The sequence below is a fragment of the Aristolochia californica genome, unplaced genomic scaffold, assembly GCF_029961685.1.
Source record: "Aristolochia californica isolate CCGP_79_NKW_82.1479 unplaced genomic scaffold, dmAriCali1.0.hap1 SCAF_4, whole genome shotgun sequence".
NCBI classification, from domain to species: Eukaryota; Viridiplantae; Streptophyta; class Magnoliopsida; order Piperales; family Aristolochiaceae; genus Aristolochia; species Aristolochia californica.
In genome coordinates, this window is record NW_027182103.1 from 42432394 (window position 1) to 42450007 (window position 17614).

Below are 17614 nucleotides of genomic sequence, written 5' to 3' on the forward strand. Positions count from 1 at the left end.
GATGACATTAAAAAAGAGAAAAACCAGATTCAGGTAGCTTGATTTTTATGGTCTGAGATAAGAATACGATGCTATACGGACTCAACTGCTAACAAATGATGAATAACTACACTTGAATAAGTTTTTAACCGAGTTATACGTGCAAAAGGTGTAGTGGCAAGCAAAGGTGAGAAAGATACACAACTTCTATTCAAGGTCATGGTCATAATGACTGAGGGGAAATGAAGTGTATCCATTGTGGGAAGAAAAACCTTGTTTGATAATGTTGGGAGAAATTTTGAAAGCCAGTATGGGCCAACTCCATTGTGACAGGTCATGATTCACCTTCCTATTCAGCTCCTTAGGAAGAGATTCGACCATTACTTTGAGACTTGGTCAATTGACGACCACTCCTATCACCTCTACTACCCTTGAACCAGATACCTCTACCTCAGCAAGTGCCTATCGATGGCAAGCACAAGTATGTCATCATTGGATGTGTTCCATTCTCCCTCTTAGTCATCGATGGCAGGATCCTCTACTCACATGTTAGGTTTCAGTCCATTAATTCTTCTCAGTCCTATTGTCATATTATTTAAGCTGATGGATCTACCTCCCCAATTCAAGGGAGGGTACTATACTAACCACTCTTCACATATCATTGAGTTTTGTTACTTTTGTTTCTAACTTTCCTATTAATTTGTTATCCATTAGTTACATAACTCAAGTCTCTTAATTGTTTTGTAATTTTTTCTCCTTTTCATGTGTTTTAGGACTTGTAGACGAAAAAATGATTATTTCTAAACATAAGAAGGGCATACTCTATTTGTTGGATGATGTCTCTACTCCATACACTATGACACTTGCAACTAAAGAATTTCCACTCCTATAGCGCTTGGCATCCAACATCACAAAACTCCATTAGTCATTTTCCATCTTTATCAGAAAATATTTCCTTTGATTGTGAGTTGTGTCAACTGGGAAATTTTGATGCAAATTATGCTAGGTGAAAAATGGATAGGAGGTTGGTTATTGCTGTTTTGTTGGAAGTAACTTGGTGAGTTGGAACACTAAGAAACAGGTCTCTGTGTCTTGAGCTGCTATACTTGAAAATGTATCCCCAGCTTTAATTATTCTTCTCTTTGTCTCTTGAGATGCTTGGTCAAAGAGTTTGTCTGGGTGTGATAACTCTCGCAACGAAAACGAACACAAGAATTACCTTTAAACATCGGAACGACCGTGTTGTTCAGAGCTGACTCGCTCTCGCAGCCCAGCCGCCAATCTCTCGAAAGTACACCTCCTCTGAAAGGCTGCCACTCCCTCCACGCAGCAGAGATGCTCCAGGACAGTTGTCGAATCAAAATGGGAAGTGTCATCTTCTTCGCCCTCGTGGCTCTCACCAGCTTCCTCGCGAGAGACCAAGCTCACGCAGCCGAAGTTTCCGATACCGGAAACTATGTCCAAATGGTCAGCAGAAATATGCTCGCTCGTACTTCTTATTATTTTAGAACTGTCTTTGATTGTTGATGAGTTTTGTGGCTAGTGAAGTCACAGTCTCTCTTGCCGACTTAACCCAACTCAATTTCTCCTTGAACTCTTCTGTTTTTTCTTTGGACATCTTGCTTTTTAACCCTGAAATAATTTTAGTGGGGATATATATTCATGACATAACGATTGCTTGGCGATCAATGGCCGAGTTTTAAATGAAGACAAGACTGTTGTAGAGGCTCTCATTGAGTTGCAAAGACATTTCTCGTTGCTTCTCTCACACAATCCGATGTGCGTGTATCACGGAGAACATGCGATCGTGTGATTTATCCTCAATGCTGTCTTTCGGTTGAATGCAAAATCTAATAGAGAAAGATTAATGAGTCAATGTGGTTGTACGGGACATGGATTGTAATGGTTCTGATTATGTATATTTCCACTAAAATTAAAATTTGAGCTTTACTGAATTCTTTTAGTGGTGTTCATATTTGATATGATAAAATGAGCACCTTGGGTATGCAAAATGTAGCAACAAACGGCTTAGATGTTTTATCCATGGAAAGCTTTCCTTGTATCCACTCCTTATCTTGTGTAAATCAGGTGTGTCAAAGTAAAAAATTCTGGGATCTAATGTGTCAGAAAACCATTGTCAGTTACCGAACCCATGTTTTTCAGGTAAAATAAGTTTATATGGAGGCTACTACAACCTTTGATCTCAACTGAGTATCTGCAATTTATACTACCTGGTATTACCTGATCAGGGCAGGGGGGGATTGGTAACCAAGAATGTCACTCCGTGTGCTGACAAAGACAGAGAATATTTGCTTCTTAAAGATGCAATGAAGCTTTTTGATGCAGATTTCTTTGACGACTCAAAGGTGACAATGAACCGTCTTGAACTCATTGACTGCATTACTTGTTTTGAAGAGTTCCTAGTGAACGTTTCATTTGGTATGCTGACAAAAACTATTTTGCTTATCCTCAGTTGCAAGAAATGGCGGATGGTGCAAAAGAGTTCAACATACCTGTGTTTAGAGAGAACAGGAAGATGGTTGCGTCTGTCAATGGAGGATTGCATGACTCATCAGTTTTAGTTTTCAACTCAAGCTGGGGCGTTAACAAAACAATCCAACAAAGTGAGAGGTTCAAATATCCTTCAGTGTCCGGTTTGCAGAGACCAAATAAAGAAGAGGATATAGCCTTTATGACAGTACGTAGTCATGCACTGTGGCATGAGATAACCTTTTTTTTTTTTTTTGGTGAAATGTCTGGATTAGATAAATTCAGCTGACACTTTTTAGAAAAGTTTTGCATGAGTGGTATCTCTGAAGCATAATCATCGTGATAGGAGGCCAATGCTTCAGAACTTGCGTTTAGTTATTGCCCAACAAACATCAAAATGTTTAGACAGTATTATTTTCTGATTCAAAAGAAATATAACATTATGTGAAAAGAAGATGATTATCACATGTTCAGGCTGGCCAAACGTGCCTTTCTTAAAACAAAGACATGTACAGGTCGGCCTAGAAGTCAAGTTTAGGTCCGTGGATGGTGAAGACTACAGAGATGGATAATTTTCACTGAGGAAGCTAGTGCATTACTTATCATGGAAGTAGTCTCCTCTAGTTAATCTCCCTTATTTTTTTAACCATCTAGCTAACTCTTTTCCCTGTTGAATTGGCTGTCAACCAGATCCTTGAATTGGGAGAGCTTATTAGAACTAAACAAATTACTTCTAGAGAGCTTACTGACATCTTCCTGAAGAGATTAAAGAGGTAAGACAAGAGCTTGAGTAATAAACCTGTTTTCCGTGATTCTTTTTCATTTTTTTACTATTATTCCTCTTTTGGTTATATCTTGTGATTAATATAGAAATCCCATAGGTACAATCATGTTCTGGAAACTGTTGTGTCATTCACGGAAGACCTGGCACTTGAGCAGGCTAAAAAGGCTGATGATTTACTTGATCAAGGAGTTTATCTAGGTGTGATACCTGCACTTTAGATTCATAATTCATCTTTTAAGGAAAAAAAAAGAATGTGCTGGTGTAATCTTGCTGAGGAAGTAGAATTTTGATTTGACATTCAGATTTTTCATGCTTTAGGTCCTCTACATGGAATTCCTTATGGTCTGAAAGATATAATCTCAGTGCCTGGATACAAGACAACCTGGGGTTCAGAGCATTTCAAAAATCAAGTACTGGACATGGAAGCTTGGGTCTACAAGAGGTACCCGTTAGATTTAATTTTGGAAAGCTACTCTTTTGGATCTGATTGGTAGTTCAAAACTTTATTAACATACTTCCAACACATACTCATGGAGCTAATCAGCTTCTTGATGCACTTGGTAGAAATGAGACTTCTTAGCAAAACCTTACTGTTGGGACCTTGTAACCAGTCGCAGACAAGTAGTTGTCTAATTTTTGTATCTCAGTTTTCCTTTTCTTGTGTATTCTTTCCTATTTTGTAGCCTCTCTTGTGTTGCTTATATTTATTTTCTTCTTTTGCTTTCTTATCATGGAGGCTGTTTAGTATTCTCTCCCCTTTCTTAATAAACCCTATCATCATTTTCAAAAAAAAAAAAAAAAATACATATACTCTGTTTCAGGTTATGCTCTGCTGGGGCAGTTCTTTTAGCAAAATTAGTCACAGGCTCGCTTGCATATGATGATATTTGGTTTGGTGGGAGAACCCGGAACCCATGGAATATTGAGGAATTCTCAACTGGTTCATCTGCAGGACCTGCTGCTAGCACCTCTGCAGGTTTATCCTTGACTCTCCTGAGGATATAAATTCAGGATTTTTCTTGTTTTCTCTGTCTACTTTGTGCATAAATACTAATTAATACTTTTTGTTAATGCTATCAGAAGTTAATAAGAGTTTTTTTTTTTAATTTCCATTGTCACAGCTCAGGCAATAAATGGTTATTGTAGTGAAACTAAACAAATCTGTTCTCTTGTTTAATGTAAATATGTACTAATTATGACATTGCTTTGTACTTCTTATATTGTACTTTAATGAAACCACTTATAATCTTGTAACTGCCAATGCATATGCTACTAATGGGATGAATTCGTGTGTAGCAAGTGCACTAGGCTTCTGGGGATCAAAAGGGAGGAATTGGTGTGAAGTGTCTATCTAATAGTTCATTTTCCAGGGTATATTTACTATGTGGTAGCTCATATTCTCTATCCCAAAGCTCAGGGCTTTTTGGGATCATCATTAATCATCATAAATAGATGGTGTTAACTATGTTCCGAAAGTTAAATGAATCCTTTTCCATTATTTTCTATTGTTTGCTAGTTCTATTATTAATCTGTCTTTTTGATGGTTATTCCTCCTAATTGCCTTATGTAGCTTTCTTTTATTTCGTGCTGGTCCCTATTGACAACCATAAGGTAACAAAACCTTTCTAAATAGTGCACTACTAGATCTACGTTCAGCATGCACAAACCATCCCCAAACCACTCAATTTTAGGTATTTTCTAGTGTAAGCTTTCTCTAAATTAAATAGAAACATTATATAGGTTTTTTGAGAGAGAATATGCATCAACCATTGAACTTGCTCATTTAGGTGTATCTTTTTTCTCCAAAGCAAAGTGATTTTGTCCTCTATATCTTTTGGAATACAGAAGCTAGATATAAATCTAACTTATAAAACTATATGAGAAATTTTTTAGTAGTTACAGAATATGACAAGGTCACAAATTTGCTATGATTTGCATAAACAAGGGAATGGTCATAATTTTCAAGGTAAAATGAGTGCCCAATCGTTGTATATTCCATTGACTCATGTCCTCTGATCACAAGATGTGATCATGACCAGGTTTTAAAGAATTTTGTCTACCGGAAATTTCAACACAACAAGATTCTGTAATGATAAGCCCCCTGCCTCTAGGAAGATCACTACTTCCATGCGTCAATTCTGTGACTTCATCAGAGCTCTTGAACCAGAGGAAATTCAGACTTATGGAAAGCACCACACCTGGAGCAATGGTCGCCACAACCCAATTCTTTGTCACTTGGACAGATTTCTCTCCTCTCGTAGTTGGCTGCAACTCCGTAGCTACTCGATGGGCTCTATCCTCGGAAAATCTATCTCTGACCATTGGCCAATGCACCTGGACACTAAATCCACTGCATGGGGCCATAAACCTTTTCACTTCGAGAACTATTGGTTAGAGAATTAAGACTGTTATCGGCTCATGGAGTCCTGGTGCAATGAGGTTAGAATGATGGGCTTCGAACCTGTTCCAAAGTCAGCTGTGCTCCAATCAATGCTTTCAACCTGATTGAAGAAGGTAGAAATCTCACTCAATCTGAATTCTCTGATAGAGTTGCAGACTCGGCTATGGTGCAGAAAATCATCAATCATGATAGAATCCTTTAGAAACAGTGTGCTCGACACAAATAGCTGAAAGAAGGGGATGCCAATACCCGGTTCTTCCAGTCCATTGCATCGGCCCACTCAGGTCTAACAAAATAAGGTCCCTCCTCATAGACAATGAGCTGACTTCTGTTAGATCTAAGATTACTAATGAGATCTTAAGTTTCTACACAGCTCTTTATAAAGAGGACTCCAACCAGCTGTTCATTGACCACCTTCCAGTCAATCGCATTTCTACTCAGCAACGAGATTTCCTTGAGAACCCCTTCACCCACTTGGAGATTGAAAATGCAACTTGGCTTATGCCTCTTGACAAAGCCCCCTGGACCAGATGGGTTTAATGGGAATTTTCAAGGCTGCTTCCCGTTTCATTGATAAGGATGTTCAGACTATGATGGCAAAGTTTCACAAGAAAGGAATCACATATAGAGTCCTTTTCGCTTCCTTCAGCTCTCTTATTCCAAAAAAAGAGAAAGCTGAATCAATCAAAATTACCACCCAATCAGCTTAGTATCTGAGACATACAAGGTCATTGCTCATATCCTAGCCAATAGGCTCAAGCAAGTCATGAACCATGTTATCAACAAGAGCAAAGTGCTTTCATCAATGCTAGAGTCATCCTTGATGCTGCTATGGTCATCCATAAATCAATTGATTGTTGTAGAAGGTCCTCCAAGCCTATGATCATGTTAAAGCTAGACTTTGAGAAAGCTTTCGACAAAGTTAGCTGGTGCTTCCTTGACTCTATGCTTTGCATTAATGGGTTTGTGGAAAAATGGAGGCAATGGATCTATAATTGCCTTTCTTCTGCTCAATTCTCTGTGCTTATCAATGCAGGAGCATGTGGATGTTTTGCTACCTCAAGGGGTCTCAGGCAATGTGACCCAATATCCCCACATCTCTCAACATTGTTGTTGATGGCCTCACATGTCTCTTCAAGGTTGTTGAGGAAATCCAATGGTTAAATCCTATATTTGATAATGGTTGATCGCCCTTACCTCCGGTTCAATTGGCTGTTGATACCCTTTTCTTTAGGGAAGGAAACTCGGACCAACTGCTTTGAATTAAGGCTCTTCTCCATATTTTTTAACTCATGTCAGGTCAAAAAATCAATTGGAAAAAGTTTGCTATCTATGGTTTCAACATTGGTCGTCAATTGCTCGAACAATGGGATGTAATCTTGGCTCCCTTCCTTGCTCGTATCTAGGCCTCCATCTTTTCACTACTGGACGGACAAGTATCTTTGGAACCCGGTGCGTGAGAAGCTCCACGCTAGACTATCTATGTGGAAAGGTAAACACCTTTCTAAGGCTGGTGGTATCACTCTCCTCCAATCTTTCTTTGGTTGGCATCCCTACTTACTATTTCTCCTTTCTTCACTGCCCAGTTAGCATCGCGAGCAAGCTTGGCGAGGAACTGCCTATGAAGAGGAGCAACATAGGGGTTCAAACATCATCTTGTCAAATGAAGAGACGTTTGCAAGCGAAAATCCTGGGGAAGTCTCTATATCATGCAGATTAGGTTCACTAACATTGCTCTTCTCACCAAGTGGCTATTGCTTCTCAATACTCAACCTAACCTTCCCTCGAAGGAGCTCGTCACTTTAAAGTTGGGCAGGATCAATGGCTACTGGTGGACGCACATCGGCCACCCTCACCACCTCTCCCCAATTTGGCGCTATATTTCACTGACCTTCCAACACTTCAAGAGTACTGCGACTAGGTGCAGAAGCAAAGTTCTTTTCTGGTGTGACCTTTGGGTGTCAAACTCATCTTCAGAATCGTTACCCCCGGTTATATCGGCTAGCCAAGAACAAACAAATCTCCCTCACCTAAGCCATTGGACAGCTGCCTCGCCAAAGTGGGTTGGTCTTAGCTCTTTCGTAGACTGCTCAATGATCATGAAGCCATGGAAGCATGCAATCTTCTCAAAGACCTCCTTGATCAACTCTACCTCCGACCTTCTGTGGACAAGCTTATTTGGTGCCCTGAGGCTGACAGCACCTTCGCTGTTTCATCTTGCTATAAGCTTCTCTCATATGTTGCTCCTAATGATCTAGAGCCTGATCCTAAGGGGGCAAGGCGTGCCTGGCTAGCTTCCAGGCCTCATAAAATGAAAATTGATCTCTAAAGCAAACTGCATAGCATGATCCTAACCAAAGACAACTTGGCAAGGCATGGTTGCAGCTTGCCACCCTTGTCATGCTCCTTGTGTGACCTATCTGACGAGAGTATAGATTGCTCATTCCTTCAATGCCCGTATTCTTGGCGAATTTGGTGTCACTTCCACAACTTGTTCTAGATGCCTCTCTGCTTTCCCACCACCTTTGCCAGTGTCATCGGTATCTTCCTTGGAACTCACCTTCCCCTTCTTGGGAAGATCATGTTGTGATCTTGTGTTGCCTTCATCTCTTGGCGTATCTGGTTTGAGAGGAACCAAAGGACCTTCAACAACATTGCCACCCCTTGGTTCATCTCTATCGAGTGAATTGGGGAGAGCATCATTCCCCGACTCCTCACGCTTAAGCCAATAGTAGTTCACTGAGAAGTAGCTGGTCATCCGTTGCAAGCCTCCCCCATCCGAAGCCCATTGTCTTGTTGGATTGTCTCCCCATTGTGTTAACATCATCAAACTTAACTTTGATGGTTCATCCCTTGGGAAACCAGGGCCAGCCGGGTTTGGTGGTGTCTTCCGTGACTCCTCTAGCTCCTTCATCGCCTACTATGCCTGTCCTCTTGGCACCTCTGCTTCCACCTTTGCTAAGCTTCAAGCATTGAGACACGGTCAATGAATCATCAATGATCGCCTTCAAGGCTCCTTGTCTGTTGAAGGTGACTCCTCCACACTCATTTCCTGCTGCTCCTGCAAGAAAGACCCTCCTTGGCGCCTGTGGAACTTTTTTTTTGAAATTTTAGATCTTAGTTCCCCAATTTGCTCCTATGCTCATGTGCCTAGGTCCACTAATTGTATGGCCGATACCATGGCTAGAGAGGATGTCACCCTCCAATCCCTTGTTGTAAGGGGGCTCCCCTTCTAGTCTTTGTTCTCTTCTTTCTGTTGCTTCTTAATGAAATGTGCCACTTTTCAAAAAAATAAATAAATAAATAAATATATATATATATATAATATGTAATTGATAGATTTTTTATGCTTGAATGACTTTGCTTTGTTTGTTGCTTCAGCTTTGGTGCCATTTGCTATCGGGTCAGAAACAGCAGGGTCCATAACTTACCCTGCTGCTCGCTGTGGAGTAACTGCTCTACGTCCTACATTTGGGGCTGTTGGTCGAAGTGGTTGCATGAGCATATCTGAAAGTTTGGTAATGCCTTGGACATTTCTTTTCACAAATAAATTGTTAATGTTTTCTTATATTTGGTTTCTTCTAAATAATGATGAATTCTAAAGTTTTTAATGTGTAACAGGATAAACTTGGTCCCTTCTGCAGGAGTGCTGTGGATTGTGCAATTATTCTGGATGCTGTACGAGGCAAGGATCCAGATGACATTTCATCGAGAGAAGTTCTTCTTGAGGATCCATTTTCAGTTGATATTACAAAGCTTACGGTTGGTTATATTGAAGATGCTGAGATGGAGGTTGGTTAACAGTAATGAGATCACACAAAACAATGTAATTGTCAGAAAATTTTAGTTACATGACCCTTAAAAGTCCTCTGACATCAAATAAAGCAATGTTATTTCAGAAAATCTTCAGTTACATGATCCTTAAAAACTCGCAGAAAAGGATGACTGTGACCATATTCTTGAATGCATTTTATATGCAGATTCTTATCCTTTCAACACTCAACTGATCCATGTGACTACCAAGACAAGACTTATTTTTGAAGAATATTCATGAGGCTTGAATAGGATAAAAAATTTAACTAGTAGTATATAGAGAATAAATTGCTTGGAGACATAAATGAAGATGCATGGTAAAAAATAGTGTGACCACTGCTAGTTCTTCCTTCTCTTATGGGTGAATATAAGCAATGAGATTCAGGTCTATGTCAGGAGTATTTTCCCTAGTTCACAAAACTCTGCTCTTGATTTTGAGACCCTTTTTTATCACTGGCCTTTCCCTTTTACAAACTTAAGGCTAGCATCTTTTTCTTTGTAAAAATGGCTTACTGTCTTCATTTAGATGATCTGTCAAATATGATATTAATCTGTAAATTTTGGACTTTGTTGGTGAATCTGTTTCCTAAAGGTTCATGAAACCATTCAAGTAGCTCTTCTTTTCTTTTGCCAGGTTGTTTATGTCCTTGCCTCAATGCGTGTTATGGTTGTCCCCTTTAAACTCAATTATACTGTCGAATCTGTACAAGGCATTCTAAACTTTACCATGGATGTGGATATGTTATCTCACTTTGATGAATGGCAACGTGCTAAACTTGATGACACATATGAGGCCCAGGATCAGTGGCCAGTGGAACTCAGGCGTGCACGATTAGTGCCAGCTGTAGATTACTTGCAGGTGAGTCATTTGATTTTCTTATTTCTCTGTAGTTTGGACTGTTAGTAAAACTGTGATTCATGCTATTGATATCAGCTCTTTGCTGTAATTTCCATTCTGCACATTTTTTTCTTTTTTGACTATAGGCTAATAATCACACTGGTGTTTTAAGGCTGTTAAGGAATAGTCCCACATGGATTAGCAAGTATAAAGATTTTGAGTTTATTAGCTGGGAAAGAGGTTTCCTAAGTTGGTTAGTCATTTTGGGATGGGCCTTGGACCCAACTCAACATGGTATAAGAGCAAGTACTCATATATGGGCCTACAACTAAACTATGCACTTGTAGAGCCACAAAAGAGGGCCTACACCTAAACTATCCACTTGTAGAGCTGCAAAAGAGGGCCTACACCTAAATTATCCACTTGTAGATCCACAAAAGAGGGCCTACACGTGAGGAGGAGTGTGAAGGAATAGTCCTATATGGATTAGTGAGTACAAAGATCTTGAGTATATTAGCTGGGAAAAGGTTTCCTAAGTTGGCTAGTTATTTTGGGATGGGCTTTGGACCTAGCTTCATAAAGGCATATGGATATTATAATCCATTAATAAGCATATTCATAAAAAAAATGATATGGATGGATAAAAAGCCTGAGAACTAAATAAAAAAATAAGAAACAAAAATTACAATGTGATAATCATTCTGTGCCTAAATAAAATTTCATGCAATTATCATCTGCATATTTCATAGACAAAAGAAAGGAAGTGCTACAGTTATTGGTTGTTCTTCCCATCCCTAGGATCCAAGAGAGTGACCATATGGTGTGCAACAATCACCACTCTAGCTACATTAAACCACTTCAAAATCCACTGAAATCTCTTGACATTGGACCTTTGAAGTTCCGAATTTGTTCTCTTTTGGGTTAGTTTTTATGCTTCCAAAAAGGATTAGTTTCAGTCAATTCCCCTTTAGTGGATCCTTTCTCTTTAGTCCATAAGAGGTAAAAGTTGCATTTTCAGTGGGCTAATTGAAGTTACTAACGAATAGACCTGCCTAGTGGATGGATGCAATTTGACATAACTAGGATTTTGTTTTAAAAAGATAAATAATTATTCACTAAATTATTGATTAGGCATAAATTATGTTGTACATAATTATAAAAATTAAAAATTGTAAAGTAGTCGAATCTTTGTCCTTAATGGAGCTTTACACCTATCTCACATCCTATGAAAGATTTTAGAATTTATAACAAGGTAATTCTTTAATAATTAAAGAAAAATTGTTAAAACTTAAAGAAAATATCAAGTGTGTTAGTAGGTGCTAATTTTGGGAGGCGAATTAAGTAGTTTAAATCGTCGTCCTCTTGTAGACGTAGAACTTTAGATAACTTCTTAGAAAAAAATTAGAAATTATATTAAAGTGGATTTTTAAGGATATTTAAGTAGGTTTTTAAGAATTAGGAAATTTGATAAAGGGTTGAGAATATTTCAATTGAGTCTAATTGTCCATGCGTGGATTTTTGGGCAGGGTTGGGCATCTGAGATCTCTTGTCCGTTTGAAAATACTAGGGGCTTGTTTGGAACCCACAGAAAAGAAAAGAAAATGAGATAGAAAGTTTTTTTCTATTGTTTGGCAATAGATGATCATTGAGAGAAAAGAAAATAAGAGAGAAAATCACTCTCCTAGTTAATAAATTTTCTCTCGCAAAATGATGAAATTTGGGGAGAAAAGAAAAAAAATAGAAACTTGATAGAAAAATTTATTCATCAAAATTTTAAAATATTACTCATTTTTTGTTTCTTTTTCATCTTCCATGTGTATCCAAACAAGAGAAACAATATTTTCCTTCCATTTTATCTCTCATTTTTCATGGGCATCCAAACAAGAAAAAAAAATCTCTTTTATTTTTTTTTTTTTTATTTTTCTTTCTCTTCTCCTCACTTTTGTGTTCTAAACACAGCCTAGACGTTTTGAGCTTATTCCTTGAGAAGTCTCTGAAGATATGATGCATATAGTTAATTTATAAACGGGCTATCTTGTGTTACCCCTCCACAAAAATAAAAAATAAAAATAAAATCCAAGATGTCTCGTCCAATACGTGAGACGTTTCAGCGAGACACATCCTTGTTTTTTGGGACGAAGGGCATAATTATTTTTAATGTAAATTAGAAAGAACTAGTTTCTCACTTATATAAGTAAAACATTTTTTAGTTTTATTGGATCAAACTACCCTTTTAACATTCGTACAGTGCTACTGCATGAAAAGGTTTTCTATAAGCTTGTAGAAAAACAAAGTTGCCTCCCCCTCCGAAGAGGGGACTTCTCTACATGGTTTTCTCAAGAAAAGAAGAGGGGATCCAAGTTCGTGTTGGGTGTGCAGATCTTAAGTCCTATTTTACTGAGTGTAGAAGGATCAAAATGCCTCTAGTTCTATTTGATGCTCAGTAGTCTTATATTCGGTAGTTGCCATGTTTCTTTTGGAATTTCTGTTAATTATTGACTTCTCTTGAATTCAAAATAGAGGATACTTTTAAGAGTGAGTTGTTTTTTGAACCCGGGAATTGGCTTCTACAGGCACAAAGGGCCCGCGGTCGACTGATCAGGGAAGCCCATGCAGGCTTCACTGTTGATGCTTTCATTGGGAATGTTACTGATTGGGAAAGAGTGTGTTTGGGGAATCTTGTCGGTATGCCCATAGTCGTCATCCCAACAGGTTTCAAGAACATTACAGACCCCCCAGAAACTGGTACACGAAGGAGGACTACTATAACAACTGGCATTTATGCTCCTCCTGATGGAGATCATATTGTAAGTATTCTTACAAGTAGATATCTTGACTATATAGTAAGTATCCAAAACCTCTAGTTGGCAATCTCCCTCTTCTTTAGCTACTCACACAGTTCATCTTAGCATTCTTTTCATTCTGAAATCAACTCTAAAAGCAGAATATCAATAACGTAACTAGGGGCAAAAGGAGTGCAAAAGAACATAAATTCTAACTCGTTCATTTAAATTCTGAGTGCCATGTTCCAACGAAGTAGAATCAATATCAAACATGAATGGGATTCTCAATCTTGAACCATGTAATGTTGTCAGTCACGATAACAGTTTTTACTTGGATTGCAGGCCCTAGCATTGGCAATGGCTTATCAGTCCGTCACCAATCATCACAAAGAGCGGCCACCAATTGACAATGTTGGACCCGGAAATTCAGTCTGAAATTTCTGAATGCAGTAAGTACGATTTCAATTGTTCAGATTCAAGAATTGCTGGCTTACCAAGCATTGTAGTAGTATCCAATAGTTTAAGAGTGTTATTGGTCACAAGTCACAGCTTAATCGAAAAGGAATCGACAAGTTAAGTGTATGTGTACTTTATACAAAATGTCATGATACGCTTTGTAGGAGAAAAAAAAAGAGAATAACAAAATGATCACCTTGTTACATGTTACATGGAATGCCCACATAGCATGGTTTATTTGGGTCAATACTTTCAATTATTTCATCATAATGAATTTTTTGTGTAGGCTTAATTACTCTTGATTTTTCTTGTCTTTAAAAATATTTAAAAAAACAAAAACAAAATAATTATTATTTAAAATAAAATAATAATAAAATAAAATGAGAATTTAATCATTATTATTTCAAAAAATAGTTAATAAAAATGAGATAATGATAAAAAAAATTCAATAATTATTTTTGAAATAATAATAATCAAATTCTTATTTTTTTCCTTTGCCATGGGTTCTGAACAAACCCTTAGAGAATCACTTATGTCTTCATCTATGAAAGGTTTAATTAGGGTAAACACAGATAGAATAATTTGTTTATGTTAAATTTTGCTTATTAAACCTATGGATAAAGAGATTTACCAAAATTGAGGATATACTTAAAAAACTAAATTGAAGTTTGATAGGTAAGGGAAGGTCCCTTGGCTTTCCCCATTGAAGGGAGGGAGGCTATGACTTTCTCCCCCATCATCAAAGGGAGGGAGGGAGGGGTCACCCTCTTTGTCATGGGTTCAAACCCTGAACCATGTTAGGCCAAGTTGATTGCCTTAAAAAATGCTCAATGAGCATAGTGGGCCTACTTGAACTTTTTATAAAATTACAATTTTGTATAGAGACTAAATATCAATTCACTACATGGGATTTGTATAATTGCATTCAGCCCCTCGTCAAATATTTAGTTCTCTTTAGTCTTAATTGCCTTTTAAGAGTCGATACTCGCACCCACTTAGTTTTCAAGGCCTACATAAGGGATCCCAACGCCTCCCTTCCCTCCCCATTCCCTCCCTTCCGATTTCCGAGTGAGGGAGACCTGCGACTCCTGCAGGACCCGATTAGAGCTTGGAGATTTGCCTGGAAAATGGGGAATTTGCGGTGGTTTTCGGCCCTCGCTATTCTTGTGGCCGCTTTGGTGATTCTCAGAGGTGCCGGCAAGCAGTACGGGGTGGACAAAGACTCTATCCATCAAATCTTTCGTGATCTCTCAGAAAGATTGGGATTTTGGGCTCTTCCCTTGTATACGCTAGTTCACACGATTACGCTTGCCCTATGTCTGCCCTATGCTGTGTTTTTTGAGGCTGGGGCTTCTGTTCTTTTCGGATTCTTTCCCGCCGTGATCTGTGTCTTCGCGGCCAAAATTCTTGGAGCTTCTCTCTCATTCTGGATTGGAAGGTGAAGTTTCCGCCCTTTTTACGTATTTGGGCTCTTTTACTATCTTGAAAGATTTTTTCTTCCAGGAGTAGTGGTCAGTTGATTAGAATAGACTTCGATTGAGTGGCAGAAGTCGGAGAGTGATTGGGAGTTCAATGAATTTTTATGAGTTCAAATACCTAGCGCTCTGGGCTATTGACTGGTTTGGATTTAACAATATTTTTTACGTTTAGATCCATCCAATGAGGCGTTTGATCTCTGAAAATTAGTACCTTTTATCACTTCAACTGATGCTGGTAACACATGATTAAGCCAACTTAACATGATTGAACCAATTCTATTCGAAGTGTAATCCTCCGCTGAGAAAGTGTGAGATTAAAAGGCGAACTTCTCTTCTTTAATGTGGTGAGTTGCTTTAGATTACCTTAGCTTCTCATTAACGGCCCGATCCTGTTGTGAGCACATTTGTTAATTCCAAGATACCGTGTCACTGTTGCTGAAGCTCCCCTTGAATAGCTCCTAAATTCTTTCCTCTCGATTGTATTTCTGCATTACCCTGGAGGTTACTAATATAGATACTGTTGTGGTTTGTTCAGGGCTATCTTTAGGAACTCAAGATCAGCAATCGAGTGGGCTCAGAGAAGCAGATACTTCCATGTTCTCTCTAGTGGAGTTGAACGAGATGGGTGGAAATTTGTTCTTCTTGCACGTTTCTCTCCCATGCCTTCCTATGTCATAAACTATGCATTAGCTGCAACCAAGGTTCGGTTCCTTCTTGACTTTCTTTTCCCTACAATCATCGGCTGCCTGCCCATGATTCTACAGAATACATCTTTAGGTAGCTTGGCCAGTGCTGCCGTGGCTTCCACTAGTAGCTCTCAAAAGTCTCAGGTCTGGTCTTACTTACTCCCATTACTTGGAATTGCATCAAGCATTCTCATCTCCTTGAGGATCAAGAAGTATTCATCACAGCTATCAGTGGCTGAAGAAGTGAAAGCCAGAGAAGCCTCTGCTGCGCAAGAGTGCAATACCGATCTACTACACTCGTCCCAAACTAATGATATGACAGAGAATGGAGGACTGAGAAAAAGACAATAAATCTTATTTTATTGAATTTCTTTTTCTAACAAAAATCTAGTTGGTGAAACTACATTTAAACAAAACTTCCACTTATGGGGCGACCAATTTACTTCTATAACTCTATTTGATGTATTTCTTTTGTAGAGATTCGCCAGAGGCCATTACCTTACATGAAATGCTATTTATCCTTTTTTTTTTTTTTTTGTCTAATTTTGTTTCACTGTAATTACCTGGTCTTTTCTGAGTCTGATGAAAGGTAGAGGCAATGAGAGTGTGGAGCAACTGAAACTATTTACCTGTTAGGGCAATGAATGTTGCCTGAGATTATATATTCTTGAATACTTCTCTAATTTGAAGTGATTGACAATTTGATTCATCTGGGTAGCAAAACATTTCCAATCCCTCAAAAGCAATGCCTTGAGGTAACTAAAGCAATAACAGAATTTCTCTGTAGAGTGCACAGTTAGCTACATTTCGTTTTGGGGTTTGGGTACTGTGGGAAGTGCGCCCGCCCTAAGACATGATTCTTCTTTAAGCAATTCTCTTCTTAAATCATAATTTTCAGCTGATCCAGAAGTGCACTCCAAAGCCCAACTTTGCCTGCTTGTGCAGTCATAAGCTCCCTATTTATAGAAATTGCTCCATCTCAGGACATCCTTAGCAGGCAGTGAAGCCATTCAAGATGTCTGTCCAGCGGCAGAAAAGAACATCTTGCCTATAGATTCTATGTGAGCCCCGGAATTGTTATCGCTGGGTTAGTTGACATAAAAGGTCCCCTGTTTCAGAACTATCTGCGTGTGGGAGATGTGTTTATTTTCCCAAGGGATTTGCTGCACTTCAGTTTGAGGCTTTTAGCTTGCGACTGCCTTCTCTGTGCTGAAAAGCCAGAATCCGGGTGTGGTGAGGGTTTAGGGTGCCATTGTTTCACATTTTAACGCGCGAGTGGTCACGGTCTGGCAAGTTAGCTGAGACATGTAAACAAATTTGTTCTAATTTGATTCAGGTGCTAATAAGACTAAGATTTTAACACGCTGGATTGGCGATGGATTATTTTCACAAAGGCTATATAACGTAATTAAGTATAATTTTTTTATGTACTTAGAATAGAAAAATTAAGAAAATATGTTTTATGTAATTATATATTTAGGTATAAATTATTTTATAATTTGAAATATCAAAGAGTGACAATAATAATGCACATTTATTAAATTGATTAGGGAAAATACATAACTAACTAAATATGATTTAACATTAAATATGTACATAATTATCTTATAACAATAGTAGTTTCATAATAAGCAAATTACAAAAAGGTCTCTTAAAAAAATTATACCTATTAATAATCTTAAAAAGAATTAAGTTGAAATAACTCGTTATGAAAATCGTAGTAAATTAATGATGATAAATTACCTTTTATACCTCTTCATATGAACTGACAGATTTGCCCCTCTTCTTCTACGGGTTCTCGTTTAACTCCTTGTGATCCCCTCGGGGAGAAATTTTTCATGTTGTCCTCGATACGTAATTACGGTCAGGGTGGTTTCTTTCCCGCTTCTATCATCAAATTTAAAGA

The 17614-nt window shown here is 38.3% G+C and overlaps 2 protein-coding genes across 3 annotated transcripts; both read left to right on the plus strand.

The window, feature by feature from the left end:
• Positions 1 to 1262: 1262 nt before the first annotated feature.
• On the plus strand, positions 1263 to 15643 carry LOC137963550 (uncharacterized). 2 transcript variants are annotated; one of them, XM_068810668.1, is made up of 13 exons: positions 1263 to 1446; positions 2229 to 2345; positions 2453 to 2677; positions 3160 to 3242; positions 3351 to 3451; positions 3572 to 3695; positions 4075 to 4229; positions 9036 to 9172; positions 9276 to 9446; positions 10102 to 10326; positions 12879 to 13112; positions 13431 to 13537; positions 15558 to 15643. In XM_068810668.1, the coding sequence occupies exons 1-12, from the start codon at positions 1315 to 1317 to the stop codon at positions 13521 to 13523; spliced, it is 1797 nt and encodes a 598-aa protein (XP_068666769.1). In that variant the 5' UTR covers positions 1263 to 1314; the 3' UTR covers positions 13524 to 13537; positions 15558 to 15643. The 2 variants fall into 2 exon arrangements, with proteins under 2 accessions (XP_068666769.1, XP_068666770.1); XM_068810669.1 differs by lacking the exons at positions 2229 to 2345; positions 2453 to 2677.
• On the plus strand, positions 14574 to 16239 carry LOC137963551 (uncharacterized). The gene is made up of 2 exons (XM_068810670.1): positions 14574 to 14982; positions 15558 to 16239. The coding sequence occupies exons 1-2, from the start codon at positions 14672 to 14674 to the stop codon at positions 16057 to 16059; spliced, it is 813 nt and encodes a 270-aa protein (XP_068666771.1). The 5' UTR covers positions 14574 to 14671; the 3' UTR covers positions 16060 to 16239.
• The last annotated feature ends 1375 nt before the right edge of the window (positions 16240 to 17614 follow it).

Excerpts from the sequence above, each read along its gene's own strand:
- LOC137963551 (XM_068810670.1), top strand. The coding sequence starts at position 14,672 with ATGGGGAATTTGCGGTGGTTTTCGGCCCTCGCTATTCTTGTGGCCGCT. Across the intron at positions 14,983-15,557 it reads CTCTCATTCTGGATTGGAAG|GGCTATCTTTAGGAACTCAA; the intron begins GTGAAGTTTCCG and ends TGGTTTGTTCAG.
- LOC137963550 (XM_068810668.1), top strand. The coding sequence starts at position 1,315 with ATGCTCCAGGACAGTTGTCGAATCAAAATGGGAAGTGTCATCTTCTTC. Across the intron at positions 1,447-2,228 it reads CCGGAAACTATGTCCAAATG|GGCAGGGGGGGATTGGTAAC; the intron begins GTCAGCAGAAAT and ends TTACCTGATCAG. Across the intron at positions 9,447-10,101 it reads TTGAAGATGCTGAGATGGAG|GTTGTTTATGTCCTTGCCTC; the intron begins GTTGGTTAACAG and ends TTCTTTTGCCAG.